General features: G+C 42.9%; 1 protein-coding gene across 1 annotated transcript in view; it reads left to right on the top strand.

Annotated features, from left to right (window-relative positions):
• Positions 1-22,406, top strand: part of TBCD (tubulin folding cofactor D) — a gene marked incomplete at its 5' end in the record, with an annotated part of 93,904 nt that overhangs the window by 63,792 nt on the left and 7,706 nt on the right. Inside the window, 10 exons of the mRNA XM_010136695.1 lie at positions 48-124; positions 776-857; positions 3,067-3,185; positions 3,614-3,705; positions 4,683-4,823; positions 9,226-9,309; positions 10,588-10,746; positions 11,918-12,056; positions 19,278-19,399; positions 20,300-20,377. Of these exons, the coding sequence (XP_010134997.1) occupies positions 48-124; positions 776-857; positions 3,067-3,185; positions 3,614-3,705; positions 4,683-4,823; positions 9,226-9,309; positions 10,588-10,746; positions 11,918-12,056; positions 19,278-19,399; positions 20,300-20,377 (1,093 nt within the window). The remainder of the gene's footprint in view (positions 1-47; positions 125-775; positions 858-3,066; positions 3,186-3,613; positions 3,706-4,682; positions 4,824-9,225; positions 9,310-10,587; positions 10,747-11,917; positions 12,057-19,277; positions 19,400-20,299; positions 20,378-22,406) is intronic.

Below are 22,406 nucleotides of genomic sequence, written 5' to 3'. Positions count from 1 at the left end.
CAGCAGGTAAGAGACACGAATACCCTTTATGTTACTTTCTCTTGCAGGTGGCTGGCAGTGGTTAATCGATGACAGCCTCAGAAGTCTCCCTTTTGTCTCAAGTGGAGCACAACAGCATGTAAAGGTACAATAGTTCCTCCTGCCTCATGTGGTCACAGGAAATACAGAATTAGACAAATTTTTGCTTTCTGTTGGTGAGTTATTTTCCGTAGAATCTAGTTGTTTCTTGAATGTTTCTTCGATTGGTAAGAAAGTTTATTTTTTAAAAAAAATTTAAATTCCTCAAAATTCTGATGACCATTTTTGACCAGTACTGGAGCAGCTTTCGCGAAGGGTGTTCTCGTGAGTACGTCTGGACCAAGCAGCTGGCAGGTGCTGGCACTGGCAGTGGCTGGCAGTTCTAGTCACGGGAGGTTGCTCGAAGGTCCTTGCTGTCAGCTGAGTGGTTTCAGTCATATGGAATTCTGTGTCTGTTTTGGTGAACTTGTATGTGTAAGGTGTGTTGGTTTTGGTTGTTTCAAAGAACTTTAGTGAGAATAAAAAAGAATCTCAGCTATTCGTTTAACTTACTGGTACTTTTGACAGAACAAGAGTAGAATCTGTTTTTTTTCCTGTTCATCTGTCCTTAGACCCGTCTTGGGAAAAAATAAAGTAAATGGCAGCACCTGAAAGGAATGATTCTTTTAAAGAAAATGCACTCTCTTTTTTCCTAACCTTTTAATTCTAAGCACAGTTATCATCAAGTATGAGGTTCACAGTTTTGCCTTTGTTTCAGGAGTCTGCAGTGTCTGCCCTGGCTGCGCTGTGTAATGAATATTACATCAGTGAAAAGGGAGAAGCTGATCCAGCTCTACAGGGTAATGACTCATCTTTACAGCAGAGGCAGAAAACACTGGGCTGGACCTAACTTGCACTTGGGAGGTATTGGGTAGAATGGGGAGGAGCACCACTAATGTTACAAGACCTTAAAATGCTTCAGGAAAGAATGGTAAAACCACCCGAAAGTCTAGGAAATATCTCGGGGGTTTTGCTTGTTTGAGACTGGAGGTGAACACAAGGTACCACAGTAATGGTTGTTTGGAAAAACAGATGGCTTTTCTATTTCATACTGGAAAACGAGGACGCAGAGAATATGTGTTTGTGGCACATCCTTAACTTTAGTGAAGTGGGACATTTCACATCGTGTTTTGATAAACCGTATGCCAGAGATTGTGGCTGACTTAAAGCAGGGGAATTGGTTAGCAAGGACAGTTGGATGCCAAGGACACTATGGCTCGACAGGTTAAAATGAAAGCACAAACTTTTGGAGTTCAGCATTCAGAATCTGTCCCTGTAAGACCACAGTTTTATTGAATCACTTCTTTTGCCTCTGGTTTTTTTCACCTTTCCTTTGGTTTACTTCTTCTGCTTTAATGTGTTCTGTTTTGGTTTTGATGACTTTCTCTTTTAATATTCTTTCAGGATGGGTTGTTTTGAATTAATATTGTAGACGCTTCATAGGCCATGTGTTTTATGAAGCTGAAGACTCTTAGAAGAATATTAACATTTGCATTTTACCCTCACTAGTGTAATTACTAAGTAGTTGTAAGTAAAGAGCTGCTTATTTACTAGTTGTCATTGTCTTAATTTCACGTCATTTGGCTAAAACGTCAATCTCAAATTTACATCAGTCCAAGGCCAGACTGTCACAGCCTTGCTGTCGAAGATCATCTTGCTGTCTGAGCAAGCATCGCAGCTTCCTATGGCCTCAAGACTCTATCTTACACTGCAGTGGTTTGGAAATTTTTGAATAATAGATGTGCTTATACAAAGGTATTGCTAACCTCTGGACAGGGATCTAGTTACCTGATGTGAGGAACTAGTTGAGGCCTGCCAACTGCATAGGAATTTAAAAAAAAAAAAAAGAAAAGTCGCTCATGATTAATGTGTAGTATGGTAACTTTTCTTTCTTCCTCTAGCAAACATTGCTCAATCATTTAAATCTTAGGTGACAGTAAGCAATGGCACAGTTATGTAATCTTCCCAGGATCTCTGGTTCTTTGTCTTTGAGGATTAAAAGTGCATATTCAGTAAGGCGGTTAGTAAGACCACCTTTCTCCTTTGTGAACCGCAGCTCTGTTTACTGCAGCCATCTTGGTTGTTCTTAGAATCTTTTCGGCAGTACCTTGTTTTTCTCTGCAGTTTACGGAAGCGTTCGATATAGCAGCTGAAAAACCTGGTAAAGGAAGTATTGTCTGTTAAGTCAGTGATAAACTACGGTAGAAATGCGTAGATAGATTCCTGACTTTTTTCATTGTTGTTTTTTTTGTTCATCCTCATTTTCTTCTTCATATCAATTCACTTCATTGTTGAGCCTCCCGTTTCCATGGACAGTTCAGTTTATTCTTGTGCCTTTTGTCTCTGCTACTATTTGTAGAGCCGTTGTCCCTGTTTCGTCAAGTAACGACGCACAGAGTCCGAGCACAGCATCCCTACTGCAAAGTGGTTACTTCTTTTTGAGCTGTCTCCTGCAAAAGCTCAGCTTTATCTGTGTCTCTATAAAAAACCTCTTGAAAACGATCTCATTGCGTGTGTATGATCTGTGTGTGTCTTTAAACCCCGAGTCCAATTAAGACTTTTTCTGGGGAAAGCTGTCAAATAACTGACCTTCACAAATCCAGAGGCATGTCTTTCCTAAGTCTAATTGTGGAAAATTATGACCTGTAAATATTGTTCCCCTGTGTTCGCACAGAAAATTGTGCTTATACTTATTCTTTGGATTTTTAAAATACTGTAAGTTCTAAAAATGGAGAACTTTGTCTTCTCTCTCTAAATGACTGTGATTAGTCTGTCTGCAAATCTTGACTTCATATTTAGAAAATAAAAATTCATTCATGTAACAGTGAACATTTTTGTCTTTTTCCTGTAGGAAATTTAAGTTTTTCTCTACTTTGCTTTAATGAATTGTAAAATTTTCCAGCTGCTCTGCTTGGGGGATCTTTTTCTGTTTTATTTGGTTGTTAGCCAAATACCTGATCATAATGATTGAGGTAGTTGCTTCTCACTCTTCAATCGTATTTTTTCTAGATGAGCTGGTGACACAGTACGTTTCAGAACTACAGAACACAGAGGAAATGATTCGTTGTGGCTTTTCACGAGCTCTTGGGGCCCTTCCAAGATTTCTGCTAAAGGGCAGGCTCCAACAGGTGAGCAAATGTGATCCTCGTAACAAGAAGAGGCCAGACAGTTATTGAATGAAACCTATGATGGTAATCAAATGCGTAATAATGATCATAATTAAAGGTCTTTGTCACAGAGGTTTGGATTCTAATGTACAGTAACTCCAGAAAATCATCAGAAGTTTAGCTTGCCATATATTCTGATAATTAAAGTTTACTCCTGCTTTCGTGGTGTCAATGGAAAAGCCAGAGCCTGAATTACCCCTTTGCTACGGAACGTTTGTCCGAAGGGAAAAGTGAGACATGCTGACAGGTCCTGTGAGAAACCACGCGCTGTTGTTGTCTGCTTGGTTCTGTCCTGTGGGATTGAGCTCCTTTCAGTATGGTATCTAAATTTAACATTTATCATAAGTACTGGTTTGAATTTAAATATCTCCATATTTGCATTTTTTCAGGTTTTGGAGGGTTTGAAGAAAGTGACCTTAATTTCTCCTGCAGACGTGAGCTTTGCAGCAGCCAGAAGAGATGCCCTAATAGCAATTGCAAAGTAGGTTTATCATCTTTATTTTTGTCTAATTTTATTTCTTCCCCTAGAAGCTTTCTGCTGTTCATTGTGCTTTCTGTTGTGAGCTTGTAGCATCATTCTTGAGATCAGTTGCACTATGACATACACATTTTTAGTGCGGGTCTGCCTCTCTGTTATTCAATATATCTTTGATTCAGAGGCTTATCACGCATCTGAGGGTGGAGTACAGCTCTGATGGCTGTGGGGTTTTTAAATCAATTACCTGACTGGGAGGAGTATATTTTAAAGTTAACTTTTCTCATGGGCTGCGGTTTAGTGAGCTTTAGTGAGGAGGAAGAAATATGTTTTTTCCACTTTCTTAATAAGAGTATTGAATTGGTTTAAAGAAATCGTGCTTCTTCTCTAAAGGAATGTTTTCTGTATTGACAGGCCGCAGTGTAGTTTGTGTTAATAGTGTCATTGTGTGTGTATGCGCTCTTTAATAGTTAATGGTGCCAAAAACCCGGCTCGTCAACGTAAAGAAGTTTGTTAATACAAAATTGTATTAGTCCTTGGCTCTTCTTGCTTACTTCATTTTGAGGAGAGTTAGCCAAATACTTAACGATAACATTGAGGTAGTTGCTTCTCATTCTGCAGCTGTATTTTTTCTAGATGAACTGGTGACACAGTAAAGTAGCAGGTACTTTAAGTATGTTCCTTTTCGTAGTGTTGCAGAGTAAAACCGATCTGCTTATCTGTTGAGTTTTTAGCCTTGCCAGTGTTCGTTTAAACCTGAATACTGATCAGAAATTCTCAGGTCAAACAGTACTCAGTAGGCTCACAAATATTCTTCATACTGATAGTATGGATATTCTTCATACAGATTGTGACAGATGTTATAGGTCTTTCGAATGTTGTATGTCCAAGGAATTGTATTAAGCAACAGAGCAAAGCTGTGATCTTAATGTTTCTACTTGCTGGTGCTGTGGTTCCCCCCACCCCTTTTTCTCTTTTTAAAGGGTTTGCCAGACAGTAGGTGTAAAGGGAGAAGGATCCCAGCAAGAATACGTCTGCAAAGATAATGTTACGCAGATTTATGCTACGCTGCTTGGTGGGGTGACTGACTACACCACAGACAGCCGGGGAGATGTTGGAGGATGGTAAGATGCCTTACAAACTGAGATGTGAACTTCGCTGTCATCTGTGATGTCTCATTAAAAACTGAATTTTCAAAACCTGTTAGAACGGATGGCTCCAAGCTTTTCGAGAGCTGAGCATAGGTAGAGATACGCTAGGGGAAGAGAGATAGCAAGCGAAAGGAAAGGCTGACAAGAATTTGCCCCTTGCCTCACAAGTTGGAAGATGGGGACTGTTGTGTTTTAAACTGAAGTTCAGGCTTATTCTGGTGTTGCGGATGCCGTTATTTTCTTTCAGTGACTATCAGGAATGTATTTAGTTGTAAAAGGTACTGAGACTGTCTCTTTCTTTGAAGACATTTGCTCCTGCTGGGTGAACTCTCCTGTCGTACGTTCATGTTGTGGAGACTTTTTGCCAGGAGAGGGAGCAGTTGCATTACCTGTTAGGGACAGATTTTCAAGGCTGGTGACTCTGAGCTGTTAGTGACAGGGTGAGAAAATCATGTGAAATATGGATCTTAGAGATCAACTGAGTACTGAGGAAGCACACAGGCCATCTTGAGAGGGTGCTTTTCTGCGTGTATATGTGAGCACAAATATGCCCAGCCTGAAATAGTACTTGTTAATAAAAAGTATTAAAATTTCAGAATTCAGAAATAAATCCAGTATCTGCACATTTAAAATATGACAATATTGCTGCTGTGTAGAGGACTTGGAGCTTTAAGTAACACTTAAACTTTGCAGACAGAAGTTATAAACTAAGTGTATGTGATAATTTTAGTTGTCTGTTAATTGCTGGAAATTGATTTTGAGTAAAATGCTGGTTTTGACAAAGACTTTTTAAATTTATTGTCCTAATACATAATTTTAATGTCAAATATGCAGCTCTGTGTTGTCCCAGGTATGATTTGATACGTCCAGAATCAGCCCTGTGTATCAGTACGGGTAATGCTGTTTGTATGCTCTGGTAATGACAAGGTAGCACATTTACTAGACCTGTCTGGCAACGCTGTGAAGCATCTCAGGGTACAGAGATGCATGTTCAGGATTGTAAACTGACAACCTCTTGATGGTTCGAGTCTAGTATCTGACCATGCTTTTATCACATTGCAGGCAGGAAGGAGGAGTGCCCGAAAAGTACTGGTGTGAAATAATTCTGTTGGTTGCAAAGATTTCCTTATTTTCCTGGTTCACCGAAGAAGCTCTTGTTTAACAGTGCTGAGTCACTGCATAGGCAGTGGGCTTTGGTGTTTAATTTCAATGATATCCTTGCCGAGCGAAATAACTGTTTCAGACATTTTTTCAGTCACTATCCTCCTCTTTGACATGTGTTTTCAACAGTAGAGTATGAACTCGAAACAGAATTTCCTTTTAATGTAACTGAGTGGCACGTACTGTGTTGTAACTGGCAGCTGAGACTGAGCGGGTGAGGAGGGGTAGAGGACGGCTGAAATGAAGGGCTCCACGCTACGTATGTTGCGGCTAAAGCAAAGCTGGCAGAGCTCACAGATGATGGTTGTGACCTGTGATGGTAATTGCTGCCTTGCAGGGGAGCGTGCGCACTCCTCTTTGCTCACCACGCTTCCTTCTGTGGCCAAAACAGTCTCAGCCGCTTGCTGGCTCCCTCCTCCCTGCTGCGAGCGCAGCAGTCTGCTTCTGGCGCCCTGGCTGTATTGAGCCGCAGCGGCCACGCGCAGCGTGCTGATCCCTCTGCAAAGCCGGTGTAACACGTGATGCCAAGTGCACCTTGTGCGACTTTGGGAACTGCTGTTCAGGCTCAAATTTCTGGTTATGTCTCTTGTAGAATTCTGTCCTACTCACTTGTGACTTGAGTGTGATTGTTCCATTTGGTAGACCCAGGTTTGCTTTAAAAAAGGAAAAAGAGTTAGTTATTGTGGCATTCTCCTCTTCACGATTGCTTATTAGAGAGCTCAAACACAGGGCAGGTCTTACGGAGGAAGAAAAGCTGTGACTGGGCTTTCTTTGGTGCAATATGTATCATGCTAGAGTTTTCCACCGCCAGCAGTCACGGGGTAGTTTATACTGCTGTCAAACTTGAATGCTTGCGAATGCTTGCGCTCTACCAAGTCATTATCAGTTGCTGAGATCTTATCAGTTCCACCGTGAGTTGCAATAGTTATTTATAACTACTCTGCCTTAGAACCGAAAGTGAAGTGTAAGTTCTGCAGTGCACAGCAGAAGAAAGGTATGTTGTGCGACGTTAATATTGGGCACTTTTTTCACTGACTAGCCCTGTTCCTTCAGGGTACTTCACTACAAACGTGCTGGAAGAGTACACAGGGCAAATAATCCGGACTACTCTTAGCAGCTTGAGTTAGTATTTGTGTGTTTGTATGTTTCTTGTTTTGCATAATGATATCCAGCTCCTCAGTATTGGTTGTTAAAATTGTCACGCGCCAAGGAAATAACAACATAGCACAAGAAATCAGAGCCAAGTAGGCGTGTTGGACATCTCAAATGTAGAAGAGGAAACAAGGATGCAAGCTAGCAAGGATCAAGAGCAGGTCACTCTAGCTTGCACAAGGGGAAAATGAGCTTGGCCCTCCCTCTCCTTCCTCCTCAGCCCCAAAGCAAGAGGGAGGGGAGCAGGTCTCCTGCTCAGAGAACGTGGTGACCCAAGAGAAAGACAGGTGTAGCTGAAAGAAAATGTAAGAGCAACCATATAGGGTGGGGAGTCAGACAAAGGAAAGAGGTACTAAGCGTTTTGCTTTCAAAATGAGGTGAGATACTGAGGTGGGTAAGAACCTGGCTACGTATCGTTAGATATTCAAGTTAACTTCCGCATCTGACAGCTCTCACTTCAGTTCCCCCTGCCCTTCGTTTATCCTTCTGCCTATGCTGCAATTTAAAAACAGAGTGTAACTCCACAAAGTGGAAACTTTCAAAGAAATCCTGAGAAAATTACACTCCCAACAGCCATAACATGCAAATGTGCTTTGACCACCAGATTCTGTTTAGGCTTCTTTGGCAATGCCAGCCACAATGAAGTCAAGAAACGTGAGATTACAGGGGGAAGGGGGATCCTTTCTCAAAGCAGACTGTTGGCTGCTAAATACTTTTGTGGCCTCTCAGATCTGAATATTTTCTCATTCTGTTGCTTCTAAACCATTGACCAAGATGGAAAGATATGGGGAGAACTGCCATTTCTCTGGAGAGACCTTGTCTCGATTTGTAATTTTTGTCTGTCTTTAATGGAATCGTGGGAAAGTTTAACCACCTTTACTTTCCATATGCAAACTTTGTTTCTTCTGACAGATTGTTTGCTGGGACTTGTCCAACCTGTCTACAGGTGTTAGACATGAATATCTAACAGTGATACGAAAAAGTAGGAAATCGTGCTCTGATGAAAGATTGCCAAACTTGTATTAAGCCACTTAGGAAAAAATGATGTAATTTACCTTTTTTACCATTATTACAAATGTCCCACCCAGTTTTAGATTGCATAGGCAACTTTTTTCAGCTTGTTTTAGAAAATAGAACCAGGAGTATTTCTTTTCACAGTAGGCAGGTGTAACCTTCTCAAATATTTTTTTAAATTATTTTTTAGTTGCTGGAGAAAAAATGTAATTTCTGTGAATGATTAATGTGATGAATTTGTTGGTCCTGGTCTTCTGCAGGACCGTGTAACCAGCTGAGGAACTGCCACATTGCATTGCCCATGTGTTAAGAAAGAAACTATTTTTCACAGCTCTGTATTGACAAGGCATGTGCTTTAAAACAAGTGTACTGATTTTTTAAAGTTGGTATTACAGTTATCTTCTTTTTTTTTATATTGATACTGTATTTAGACATCTTGAAGGCAGCAAATCATCACATAGGTAAGATGCACTTCAAGCACCACTTAGTGTTACTTTAGATGACCTTTTTCATCAAATCTATTAGTATTCAGCACAGAGATTTAAGCTATTCTGAGTAGCAATTTTTTTTATATATTGGAAATACTAAGCTTGAAAATTTACAAGAATATGACAATTTTAACAGTGCTTAAATACCTTAACACTGAAATGTCGGTTGGCCTTTTTCAGAAGATGTTTAGAAGCAGAGGAGGCACTTAGGTTTAAATACATCCACTTTCACACTAAGTGTCAGTAATCGTTATCAGTTTTAACCTTCTGAAAATCATGAATGAATCTGACAACATCTATCTGGAATGAAAAGCAACGTGGTGAGGCAGGGGCTTGCCTGGCAGCTAGGATGGATGTCCCCTCAGTGCAGCGTGGGCTTCACTTCACAGCCGGGGCTGTGGGGGTACAGCTGCGCACGCTGCTCGTCCTCCAGACAGGCGGGGGCTGCGCTCAGTGGTCAGCGCTCCCGTTCGTCTGGATTTTTGTCAGTGTCTGACTTAACCGCTGGTGTGTTTACCCGAATAAATACTGATCTAACTAGTGTGTCTCTGTTTCAACAGGGTACGTGAAGCTGCTATGACAAGTTTAATGGAAGTGACGCTTCTGCTGGTTCAGAATGAAGCAGAGTTAATTAATGCCAACATGTAAGCTAATTGTACTGCCTTTGTGTCTTATCTCTTACAGCTACCTGCCAGTCCATACAAGAAAGCATTACTTATGTATTCTATACTTCTTTACTGAGTGTAAGAGAACTTTTGATAGAAGTGCCGCAAGCTTGCGCCCATACAGATGCTGAGAGCACTGCATCTGTTCTTCAGAGAGACCAACCTCTTTGAGAGAAACTGGGTGGCAGTCCCAGCTTTGAAGTTCGGTGCATCTCTGAGATTTGGTCTATACTTGCCACCTCTGAAGTGCTTGCCAGTATTGTTCACTTCAACAGAAAGCAAACTCGCCCGCTTATCCAGAGCATTGTGTTAGTCATTTGGAATGTGATACAATGTGGAGATGAGTTTGTATTCGTTTCTATCTTCTTCCCAGAATTATTAGTGAGGAAATACAGAAAAAGATAATTTACACTGAGCTTCTGAATTTTACTTTGATGATACAATACTCCTTATAGTAAAAACAAAGCAAACTCCCCAAAACTTAATGGTTTTTAAGCATAGCTTGAGTTCAGCAAAACATTTCTATGGTGTTGGTTTAGGACAGAGCATGCCCAATGGTTAGCTGAATATATACGATACGTGATTTCTCTTTTCGTTGAAAACCCCCCAAACTTCAAAGGACGCTTTGAAGGAAAATACTGGATTCTGTAGGAATAACTAATCAACAAGTGCCCGTTGTCCAGGGGCTTTTTCCTATTGGTCCATTGTAGACATAGGCTATTCCCATGAAAGTTAGAAATGCGTCCCTGCCAGCTGGATCACATTTTCTAGATATTCTTGCTGTAACTGAAGGAATTCTATCTGGTTTTTGTCCCTTCTGAAGGTGTAAAGGGCCTTGTGGAACACACTGTTGTAGCTGAGAGTTCTGTTATGAATGTAGGCAAAATAGGGTGATGTTAAAAAGTAGCCAGAGTTGAGGAAGTGATTAATTTGGGATATATGAAGTTTGGGATAAACTTGTCCTCTGCTACATGTGCAGTTTTTTGCTTGAAAATGTGCTTTTCTCAAGGTTTCTGTTCTATTTTCATCTATTTTCATCAATAGTAATATTGACACTATGACGGTTTGATTGATCTATAGAAGGTAAAGCTTTAAAGATGCTGTCACCGTATTCATGTCTTACATCACTTACGTGTTCATTCGGAAGCGCTAAACCAGAATACTTCCATAGCAAGATATTTGTGATACTGTTGAAGCACTTTCAATTTACATGTGCATTCTAGTGATTGAATTATGTGATTGTTTCCTTCTTTGTAGCTGCAAACAGATAATGTGCTGGCTGGCTCAACAGTCAGCTGAAAAAATAGATAAATTTCGAGCTCATGCTGGATCTGTGTTCCTTACTCTTTTACATTTTGACCGTCCTCCAGTTCCACATATACCTCATCGGGAAGAGCTAGAGAGGATATTTCCAAGGTAATATATTGAAAAACGTATCCTAAACCAGTTAAAGTAAAAAGATACATGCACACAGTTGCACCTACCACAACCAACCTGGTCTAATTTTTGTGCTCAAATGCCTAAGACGTGTATGGAGGAATATTTGGTGCTCTTAAAATTTCATCGAAGTGTCCAATGAGTATGTGTAAACACATAAGATATTCAAAAGAAAAACTTCTAGTATGAGTTCCAGTTAAAACCACAGTTTCCTGAGGGATAGGTCTGATAGGCAGCATGAACTGTTAAGTTCTTCTCTGGATCAACCCCAATAATTGATGAACCCATCAGCCACTTTCATGGTGGATGGCAGAGATCGTGGCAGTAGTAGATGGGAGACCACTGGTAAAGCAGAGCTGCTGGGAGCTGTGTTTTGATAATCCTGCTGTTCGTGAAACGCCTGGTTTACATAAAACGTCTGGTTTATAATCTCATTTTCTCCTCATAATGAGAGAGCTGGAATTTATTGGCATCCCTCTTCTTGAATTTTTTTCATCAGCTGGAAGACATTGATTGATCATAATGATAATTTTTTATGAATTGTATTATTTTAACCAAGCTCTGGTTGCAGTAGTTCTCCAAGATGGAATTTCTAGTTAAAGCAAGGGCGAGAGCCTCTCGTTCCTGAATGGTGATTATAAAACCTGACTGGGATGAGGAACATCCAACTCTGTGTCCCCCTTCTGTTTGTTCAGCAAACAGAAGCAATCTCAACAACCTGTAACTCCACGTGCTCTGTCTGCGGGGCTGCGGAGGGGTGTACGTGTGCCAGCCTTTCCTGGGATAAGTCCGTCTGTATCAGTTGGTGACTAGCCCTTGGTGGTGGAGAACTCTGAATGGAACGCAAGAAAGAACTTCTTTTCTTGATGTAGAGAAAACTGCACGTGAAAAGGAAACTGTGGGTGAAATCCCTTATCTGAATCAGAGCAAGGGCTTGAAGACCGCTTCGCTTTACCGGCAGTAGGCAAAGCTTTGATTTGTGTTTTCCCCATGTGCCTGAAGACCAGTGGTTAATTTCATTTTTAGGTAATTCAGAGACTTTCTGCACTGATGTGCTGCTGGAGGATGAGGAGCGTATATACGCTCATAGGAGCGTATGGAGAAGTGTTGCGCACATATAAGATTATTTTTTGCCTTCCCCTTTCCCCAGGTCGGAGAAAGAGACTCTAAACTGGAATGCTGCATCAGAAGCTTTCCCTCGAATCACCCAGCTGCTGGGTTTGCCAACGTACCAATACTACGTGCTTTTGGGTCTCTCGGTGTCAGTTGGTGGATTAACAGAGACAACGGTAAGAACGCAGAGCAGCTTTCCTCTGTGGGAGGAAAGTGTGTTTACCAGATAAAATTGTTGACTGGATCGTTTAGCCTGTTACAATGGATATTGCAGATGGTTCTTTCTGTGAGAATTTCATATGTAACGTTTCTAAAAGAAATCAAATCATACTGTTAAACCTGATGGGCTTTGTATTTTTCATCTGACTTGCTGAGTGTGCAGGAAACAAGGAGTGTGGTCACTTTGTTTCCCATTCCTGGCCTGATAGAATGCGAGAGTTCCAGCCTGTTGGTCCAGTCAGCTCTCAGGATTATTTGCTCACCCTTCCAACCTTTCAGCTAAACGTTGTGGCTCTTCTTAAGTGAGGTGGATGCCGGTTTTCATTGGTAACCTGATGCAAGCTGTTACCTGTTCGTTGTCAGTATGTGTCAACGGTACGTTTGGATTTTTTTTTTTTATTTTGATATACTTTCTACAAAAGTTCCAGAGAAATGCCAGAGGTTAGATTACAAAGAAATATCATTCCGATGTCTCTCTGGATCCTCTGAGCGTTGCAGTATCTCTTTCATTCTTCTGTGCATGAACAGCGTCCTTATCACTGGTTTTGCTAGTTTGTTACACTGCCAGACTTTATTATGTGTATCCTTCTGGCATTGTTTATCCTGGAGAAAAGGAGGCTCAGAGGAACCTTCTCACTCTCAACAGCTCCTGAAAGGGGGCTGGAGCAAGGTGGGGGTCGGTCTCTTCCCCCAAGTAACAAGGGACAGAACAAGAGTAAATGGCCTCAAGTTGCACCAGGAGAGGTTTAGGTTGGACATGAGGAAAAATGTCTTCACCAAAAGGGTTGTCAAGCCCTGAAACAGGCTGCCCGGGGCAGTGGTGGCGTCCCCACCCCTGGGGACATGTCAAGGTGGTGCTGAGGGACAGGGGTTAGTGGTGTGACTGGTGCTAGGGGAATGGTCAGACCTGATGATCTTAAAGGCCTCTTCCAACTTAAACAATTCTGTGATTCTGTCCTATATTACAGCTGGTGTTGCTAGTTTCAGAGGTCTTCGTTTCAAGGTACTTAGCTTTTAACATTTTTGTTACTTGATGTAGCCTCAAATGGAACGTATATGGAAACTAGGGGGGTGAGGACGCAGTTCAGTATGGCACTATGGAGAAATACCAGACCAGTGACAGACTATTCTGGACTGTCAGTGAGGTCTTTAAATTGCAGTGGTCCTGTAACAGGAGGAGGAGGTCATGAGTCAGCGCCCCAGCAGTGCTTCAGAGTGTTTCTCATTAAGATTGCCGTCTCTAATTAAGAAAGCTGGTGGAAAAGTGCTAAGTGTCAGGAAACAGTTTTTGTGGAGAGAGAACAGCTCCTGCTGGGTTCACAGGAGGAAGGAGATAATCATTTCAAGCTTGTCTCCCATGGCTTCCACTCCTGAGTCTTACCACGAGCTGTTCAGAAGTGCCCCAGCGGCGGGTTTTGCCTGGTGCCGCGGGTTCTGCGCTTGTGATCAAGAGATGTCCATATGCCTGTGGGTTTTGAGCAGCTAATTTGGTGTCTGTGCACTCTCATGTATTTAAACCAATTCTGAGAATTCTAATGTTTCTAAAATAGCAACTAGTTATATAGCAATGGCTCTTTTAAAACTCTGAAAGCATATGTTTACTGGTTTGTGACAATAATTACCAGATAGCCAGTATAACTCTTAACAGATTTTTTTTTTAATAGCAGACATGCACATGAAATTCAGCTTTTACTAAAACGCAGTTAATTATAGGAGGCTCCACCAAAACCAGAGTTATTCATATAAATATAAAAAGGGAGGAAAGTTGTGGGGAAACAGACATTCTGGCTGCTAACCGAGGTCAGAGGAAAATTCTTTTTCAACGTTTTAATAACTTTTTTCTTTTTTAAGATTATGTTTGTGCTTGGTTTTGAAAAGTGTCAACAGTTCAGCCCCTTCTACTCCCTTCCCTTGGTTCCATCTGCCAGTATGTTTAAGGGAAACTTCTGAACTGTTTTCAAAATACGATTTTGAAATGTTAACTTGCTGTGACCCCACGTTCTTCTTTAACGCTGAAGGCTTGTTCCGGTTAAAATATTCTCAAGGGCTTTGGCTTTAGCAGGAAGATGACCTAATTCTCTTTCGAGGCAGACAGAAGTGCGCGGGAGCTCGAAGTGTAGGGCCCTTACACTTGTGTGGTGAAGTATGTTTAGTATTTCAAATGTGACATGTAAATTAGAATTTATGTGTCTTGCAATGCCTTGTGTTCCAAATGATCCTCTCAAAGCCTGTAGTGTTCTTTGCTGAATATCCAGGGACTGATTTAAAACATCAATAGAAAATTTTAAGCACTGTTGCTATTAAATCCATATGAAAGAAGCAGATTTTTAAAATCTTGGGTAAAGGATTATTCAGATACATGTCTGTGCAGTAACCTGGGCATGTTCTTGTGATCTCTCCTTCCTTCCCTCTCTTAAAAATATATTTGCACGTACACATGTGGACATAGAAGTTAGAAAGTTAGAAGATTCTTCTACACTGCAAGATAATGTGAGTTCAAATGTCAGTTTGTCCTGAAGTCATCTCGGGGAATTAGTAGGAGAAAGGCTCCATTGTGGCTCCGTGGTCAGGGGCTGTTCTTCCATAGCTAAAATTGCTCTGCAGTGTGTTTAGCAAGAGTAGTTCTTTGTTTTGCTTTTTAAAGAGATGTTCTGCAATGAGCTGTGTGGGGTATCTCAGAAACACGTTGGTGGCAGCCTGGTTGCTGAAAGAATTATGGCTCCAGCATTTGAAGTGATGTGGAAAACCAGAAGATGTCATTCCCTTTGGGATTTGGCATTCTGCTACATCGCCTTGGTTCAAAGGGCACTTTCTCTGAGTAAAAGAATCTTCTAATTATATATCTGGCCCACAATGATGCGCATTTCCTATGGCTGCATAAAAAATCCTCTCAGTATATGGAGACAAGCACTGTACAATGGTGTTCTTTCTCCAGTTCGCAAACCCTGCAGCTCCAGGGGTCAGGGGATAATTTTGGTATAATTTCGTTATTGTTGAACTACACTACATTTAAAGTTTCATTAAAGCACGGAATGTCCTGTGATTGCCCTCCCCCACAAAGAGTGAAAACTACATTTCAAGATGTTGTAGAAATTTTAAGTAAAACCTTAAAGAAACCCAACCAAACAAACCTTCAACCTATTTTGGAAATTAAATATAACACCTTTTTATATCTATCTATATGTATGTATGTACTGTTTGGAGCTTTGAACAGCTGTGTTAGTTCTTACAAATGAAAACGTTGGGACATTTGTAGATGATGTTCTAAAACATCTGGTCACCATGACAAATTGTATGCAAATTAATGCATATTTGGTTTGAAGGAACAGAGCCTAAATCCAGTTTTCTTGGTTGTCAATTCTTGAGCAAAATACATTTGAGAATAATTTCTGTCATTCTTTTTTTAAAGAAAAAATGGTGTGAATTATGATATTCCCGCTTCTCATAAAATTATCACTGACTTGAGTCTTAGATTTACTGGCCTCCAAAGATTTGATTTATTAAAGGAGTGATGCAAGTAAAACAAGAGAGACATGGTTTCACTTGTGCTAAAATTTAAATTATATGCAATTTTTCTAAAGTTACTGGGAAAATAGGCTACTGCCACTTCAATGCTGTAAATTTGTTGGGATTAGAAATGATCCAAAACCAGTGTTACTTACTGAGCGTGACGTGGTTTCTTCTGCACGTGTTACAGGAATGTTCTGACTCCGTGAGCAGATGTTGCCCTGTTGAAATGCTTCTGTGACAACTGGAGCCTTTAGCAATTGTCTGTACGTCTGATTTCATCCCGGCTCTCCCAGTGCGCTGGGTGCAGAAGGGTCGTTAGGGCTCTGAGGAGACTGGTTGGATGGGAGACTGGCAGCCGTTAGGGTGTGTCGATCTACTGAACATCTCCAGGACAGGCGCTGCCTTTCGCATTGTGCCCCGCTGGCTTTTTCATCAGGTCTGTGCAAGACAGTGCTGCAAAGTAAGGATCAGCCCTTCTGTGGGTGGGCATCCTGAGAGCAGACGGGTAGCTGAGATTTTGATTGCTCTGTAACAAACTGGCTGCCTAAGCTAGTTCTCTTCTGGTCTTATCAGTCCCACTTACTGCCTTGAGACTGTTCTAAGTCTTGTACTTCAGTTTTGCAACAAGCTGCCTAGGAGACACGCTCATGAAGTTCTGCGCAGGCACCTTATCTGTATAGCATGCCCCTCTCCAGAGCTGTGATTGCCTTCTCCCCTTGCTGTAGCCACACGTCCTCATACTTTTCCCCTGGTTCAGGAGATAAAATCCTTAGGACTTTTTAATCATCAGATTAATAGACCCTTTGAACACTGTTGTTGGCTTTATCAGGTGTTGTCTGTCACTGAAGTACCTGGTATTGGCTTAAACGATGGGAGAGTCAAACCTTGGCAAACTCTTTTTATCGTGTTTAATACGAACAAGGTCATTCTCAGGCCTCCTCTTAAATTCTTACCCAAAGTTGTTCCAGTTCCAACCCATTAACCTCCTAATTTCCTTTCCCAGTCCTCGTGGAACCCCGGGGAAAGGTAAATGTCACACATGCGATAGTGTGAATTCTGTGTTCTGCACAGATGAGGGAGAAATGTGGCAATGCTCTTCTCTGTAAATCCTCCCGAGCGGGTACGGTTATAGCTCAGGTATTGTCCCCACAGGTTTTTCGGGACAAGAGCAGTGTTCACCTCAGGAGGACAAATGTAGTGTTACCTTGTGAAGTTGGAGTTTCTGTCAGTAAAGTTCGTATGGTTCGTATTTGGAAAACGACCCATTTTTAAACCTCCCAAGCAGTGAGGTGATGGTTTACCCACCACACCTGTACTTTTGTGTCATTTAATTACTTGCTAACGAAGAAATATTGCCTTGGTTATACAGCTTCTGTGATGATCCTGCTACTCCACCTTGGTTTCGCACAGCTGTGGAACGTCCTGCGTGTAGCTGCCTTGCCCTTTTCTTTTGTGCCCGTTCTTGCCTGTCAGTCATTCGAATCTTTTGGGAAAGCATTGAGTAATTAAGCTTTCTTCAGAAAGTGGTGCGAGATCTGCAAGGGGTTTTAAAAGACAAAAGAAGTAGGAGAGGAAGCTCCATGGTTAACCATAGACATTTAAAGATGATCTGCCGACACTTGACTCGGGTGTAGCCTTCCTTCTGCTTCTAATTGATCTCTGCTAATGCAAGGTACTAACACAAGATAGTTCTTTATTTGTCATGGTTTTAAATGCACAGATTGATTAAAGGGTAGTAGGCAATAATTAATCAGGTCTTAAATTTTCAGGACATCTCTCCTTAGAGTCGTGTATCCTGTAAAGACCTTTCAGTGTAAGGATGGGGTTTAGACGCAGCACACAGGGAACCACACCGACAGTTTTCTGGCAGCCCTGTGCTTTACAAGTAGGCTAAAGCTTCTGAAAACAAGTTCAGAGTTTTGATTCGAGGCTAAAATGTTCCTCCTCCTCCTGTGCTGATGAACCCATTACTGCACGTTACTGTATAAAATTTCAATTAGATCAAATGTTTAGAGATTCCTCTCTTTTGCTTTCAGGAAGACACTTGCAAGACTTCTCATACCGATCTTACCTTTTTTCTTTTCTTGACAAAGGGGTCAATCTTGAGGGAACTGATTGAATGAGCTCTCAAAATGCTGTGTACGAGCTTCAGAAAGAAAACCTCCCCTGACTGAATAGGCCAGTTTACTGCTTACAGCCCCCTCTTGACTCAGCAGAAAATTATTGAACACTTGCAACTAAAACTGGAAGAAGTTTGTACTTCAAAACTGATCTGCCCCACTTACCATTCCCACAGCCCCCTTCATGTAAGCCTGTTTCTTATAGGGGGGCACTCCCTAACCACCCCCACCCTCCACCTTCCCTAAGCAGCTTGACCAAGCCCCGGGAGAGCTCATAATCCTTCACAGTGTGACCTCCCATATGTGAAGGGGCCTGTCAGCAAGGTGGGCAGAGGCAATCTAGCAGGGGCTGTTGGGACAGGACGGGGGTGATGGTATTGCGCTAAAAGAGGGAGATTCAGAGTAGATCTAAGGAAGAAATTTTTGACTCTGAGGGTGGTGAGACCCTGGCCCAGGTTGCCCAGAGAGGTGGCAGAAGCCCCATCCCTGGCACCATCCCAGGTCAGGCTGTTTGGGGCTCTGAGCACCCTGCTCTGGGTGCAGATGTTCCTGATCAGAGGGTTGGACTGAGTGAGCTTGGAAGGTCCCTTCAACCCAGACCAGTCTGTGGTTCTGTGATCTTGTTTATCCTTGAAGAGATATTTCCTGGAGGTAGTTTCTGTAACAGAAAGAAACAAATCTTTCTTCTCATCCTCGAGGGAAGTCAGTTAATACTGTAAAAGATGCGCCTGGCAACTACAATTCCTACCTGTCCCAGAATGGAACGTGGTGGCACTAGCAGAGGTGTGCAGTCCTCGTCCCGCTGCTCCAGGGAGTGCTGATGGCTGCTCGGGGACACGGATCCCGCAGGGACTCTTCGTGCTGCAGGTCCAGGAGAGAACTGGCCTGGCTTGGGCTGCCAGTGCTGCGGCTCCAGAAAGCTGGGACCCGACAGCCAGGAGCTGCGGAGCAAAGGCTGCGATACCCAGCAGCTGGTGTGACCCAGCTAAAGCCTCCTCCTGCCCTCCTTCCAAACCAGCCGCTGAACGGGCTGAAGTCAAACCAGCAGTCATTAGTTCTGAGCTGGTTTTAATTTTTAACCCGAGCTTACTGCTGGTTTGTGTGGCTCGCCCCACGCCCCCAGCGCCTGCCTGCGCTCCTCAGTCACGTCAGCTTGTTGAACAAACATCACCTCTTGAACTTACCCTGCGCTCTGTAACTCGCCGAGCCGCAACACTGCTACTGTTTGAAGTAAAGCAGGATAACCAGGGCGCTCTGGGGATGGTTTCTGTTGAGAGAAAGAAAATAATGAACCTTTAATGTGGTCTTTTTCCCGAAAACGGCAAAACTTAAAAAGGAAAAAAATCTCTTCCTTGAAAAAGGATTAATGAAAGTAAAGCGGCCATTTTCCTCTGCAGGGTTGTGACAGGATTTACACACTTGGCTGCGGTGGGAAGAGTGTTCGCAGTGCAGGTGTGAGGGGTGAGGGAATTCTGTCAAGTCGGAGTTTTGGGGTGTTGCAGCGGGGTTTATTCGCTGCGCCCTCATTTGAGGTTCCTTCTGTTGCAGCTCAGATACTCCGCCCAGAGCCTTTTTGACTACATGAAGAAAATCCAGAATGATCCCAGTGCCATGGAGGGTTTTTGTGAGACATTGCTCAAGGTCTTTGAGGACAACCTGCGGAACGACCGGTAACGTTGTCCCTTTGCTTCTTCCTCGTTCTCGGCAGGACGGGGCTGTCAGGGTGTGCGGCACATCTTTGCTAATACGCCTGGCTGAGGAGCGCCTGAGCCGCGTGAACCTGCCGGGACGACCTCTCTGGGCCAGCAGTACCTTGGGGAAGGCGTGTACCACAGGAGCGAGGGCAGGAGCTTTTACCCGCAGTGCGAGGAGCCCCAGTTTTTGTGTAGTGCAGTGCTGGGGAGTGTGTATTGCTGCTCACTTCCCAGTGCAGCCCAGTCTGCCTTTCATGTCATGTTTCTTCACAAATACTTGAAGTATAATTTTCTTGTGAAGATTTGTCTTTAAAGGTGACTCATTCTGCATAATGAGATTAATTTCTCTAAGCGTCATTTATCAAACATGTGTAAATACAAAATAGTCCCTGGCGGAAAAACCCACAGCTATTAATAGAATTTTCTTTATTTTTGCGTTGTTTCTTGTCTCAGCTGTTGAAATAGAAAACATGACCGTAGTTCCTCCAGCTGACGGGTTGTGTGGTGGTTCGTTTGCTAATTACCTGTTGTGAGAAGGTGGTGTAACTTCTGAAACATTTTGTTTATATACCAGAGAATAAATTGGTATTTTCTACTACAGTTAATTGTGTTTTCAGGACCCTGCAAGTTTAAACCAGGCGAGTTGGTAATTAGGTTTTTTCCTTTTGGCTGTAACGGAACGTTCCCCTCGCAGCCAATGAGGACGATTTTGCCAACACACCGAAGTTACCGAGCAACCCCCCTCTGTAAATTAGAGTTCTAATTTAAATATGTGTAGGTAGATAGGAAGTTTCTGTCTTTGCTTCTAATTAAAAATAGTGCTTACGTGTATGCCAAGAGGTGTATTTACATCGTTAAATGATTTTCTTTCATCAGGGTGTCTGTGCCTCTCCTGACTATGCTGGACCAAATGCTGGCGAACGGCTGTTTCGATATATTTACCACGCAAGAGAAGTAAGTTGCTGAAAGTCTCTTTTGTTTCTTTTCCACCATGCAGCAGGGCACGAGTCTTCGACTGGCTGCTGCCCAGTGTCGCTCTGGATGTGGGTGTGCAGGAGGGTGTGCCTATGGACAGAATGTTTTAAGTTTCCCATAGTGGGACAGTGTGACAATCTCTGGACCAACGGGCCTTGGTAAGATCCTTGACTCAGATCAGTGCAGAAGCTGGTTATTGGTTCGTAGTTTAACAACCAGGCCGTTAATTTGTATGTCTCACCCGGCAGCTCGGGCCAGTATTGGATCCATTCCACTTCTTTCCTTCCCTAGTTCCTAAGCACGTGCTTTTTGGGCATGTTCCTCACCGTGCTGTCACGGTGGCAGTGGCAGCATCCTGTTGTGATGCTGCACAACAGAGCACCGACAAGCCATTGCTTCCAGCACCCCAGTGCCCTTGTGCACCTGAATACCTCCAGAGAAGGTAACTGAGACTCTAGTAAGAATGATAAACAAGGCACGGCCCAGCTCTTCCACACCGAGTTCAGTCTTCTGAAAGTATTTCGTTCAGGAGTGGATGGACATGAGCAAGAGACTCCAATGTGAAATCATGGGGGTTTGCAGATGTTTCAGAAGAGAAAGATTTTAACTTCAGTAATGTTAAAATACATTCAACAAACGCTCTCGGGCAGCATCTTGGCACATCTGCTGATAACTTGTAGGGTTTTACAGAGCTGTGAATCCTACGAGCGCTGGATTTGGGATCTAAGTAAGAATTACTCACAGCAGATAAATTAGAAAAGCTTTTACCCCTCTGAAAGTTTTAATTGAGTCTGCTCTTGTTTTGAAGTGTGTATTTAGATACTTTCTCTGAAATGAAACTCGGCAGTCCTTTCTTGAATGGAATTTAAATTTAGTCCGATACAGATGGAATTAATATTACTTGTTCAGTTTGGTGACCATGGCAGTGGTCGGGGTCTTCACACAGGCTCCAGCCTTCCCTGCTGGGGAAGGTGATAGATTGTGGGTGGAAACCCCAGGTAAATTCTGCCTCCTGCATCACGGGTCCCTAAACAGCACATGGTGGCATCGCTGCATTTGCTGTGTGAGCCTCAGGCTCGGTCCTGGGGTGCCACTGCAATGCAGCATTATAGCTACCAGCTGCTTCGCAGTCAACTGTCGCATTCTAAAAAACGATCTGCAAATGCATCTTGAAGTTCCGCATGGATTATCTGCACTACTCTGGACCTTCCTGGGTTTTTCTAATAAAACATCAGCAGTCCAGAGCAGGTAATAACCTACGCTGCTTAATTTAAACCGGATTAGTGGCTCTTGGCTGAACGAGTTTGGCGCTCCTCAGGAGCTCAGTGCTCCAGTTAAAGCACGCTGCCACGTGGTGTCACTCCTGCCCTGCAGAGGCGTGACCGCGGTGCCTTTTCCTGCCTCCTCACACCGCAGAGCTCATAAAGGTTAGAATATGCAGCTTGACGTTTCTGGCATCGTTTTGTAGCTGAGTTTCAGCTCTCCCCACGGCTGCTCTTGCCATCTCTGTACGGGGGCCCAGTGACCCACTGGGTGTTTCCCCTCCACTGCCGTACTGCGAATGCTCATGTTTAAAGAGCGATTTATTTGTGGTGCGTGGGTCAGTCCTGTGCCAGGGCCCGGCCAAACCTGCCAGCCGGGAAGCGAAGTGTAGGGTAAATACCTGTCCAGCGGGATTTGAAATGAATCGACTTCAGTATCTGCGGGGTAATCAAAGGTGGCGGCAGGAGCAGCTTTTCCTTGTCGTGCTTGGCTTAGTTTGAACCCGTGGTATGAAAAGAAAAGCTCTAACTGCCATTTTTCAGGCTGCTATTTCCTACTTGTGTGAAACCAGCATAAACCTGCACGTCCAGCATGAGTGAACTGGCAGGAGTGGTTCATACTGCTACATGACAAACGGCGCTAGAGAACCACTCCAGGTTAAAAATACTCTTCTCAATAAAACTCGGCTTGAGGTCGCTCCTCGACCTGCTCTCACAAGTTGTGCCAGTAAGGAGGGAAGGGGCGG

The sequence above is a fragment of the Buceros rhinoceros genome, unplaced genomic scaffold (genome assembly GCF_000710305.1).
Source record: "Buceros rhinoceros silvestris isolate BGI_N320 unplaced genomic scaffold, ASM71030v1 scaffold7325, whole genome shotgun sequence".
NCBI classification, from domain to species: Eukaryota; Metazoa; Chordata; class Aves; order Bucerotiformes; family Bucerotidae; genus Buceros; species Buceros rhinoceros.
The sequence above is the reverse complement of the archived record's forward strand: the minus strand, read 5'-3'. Positions and strand labels throughout refer to the sequence as shown.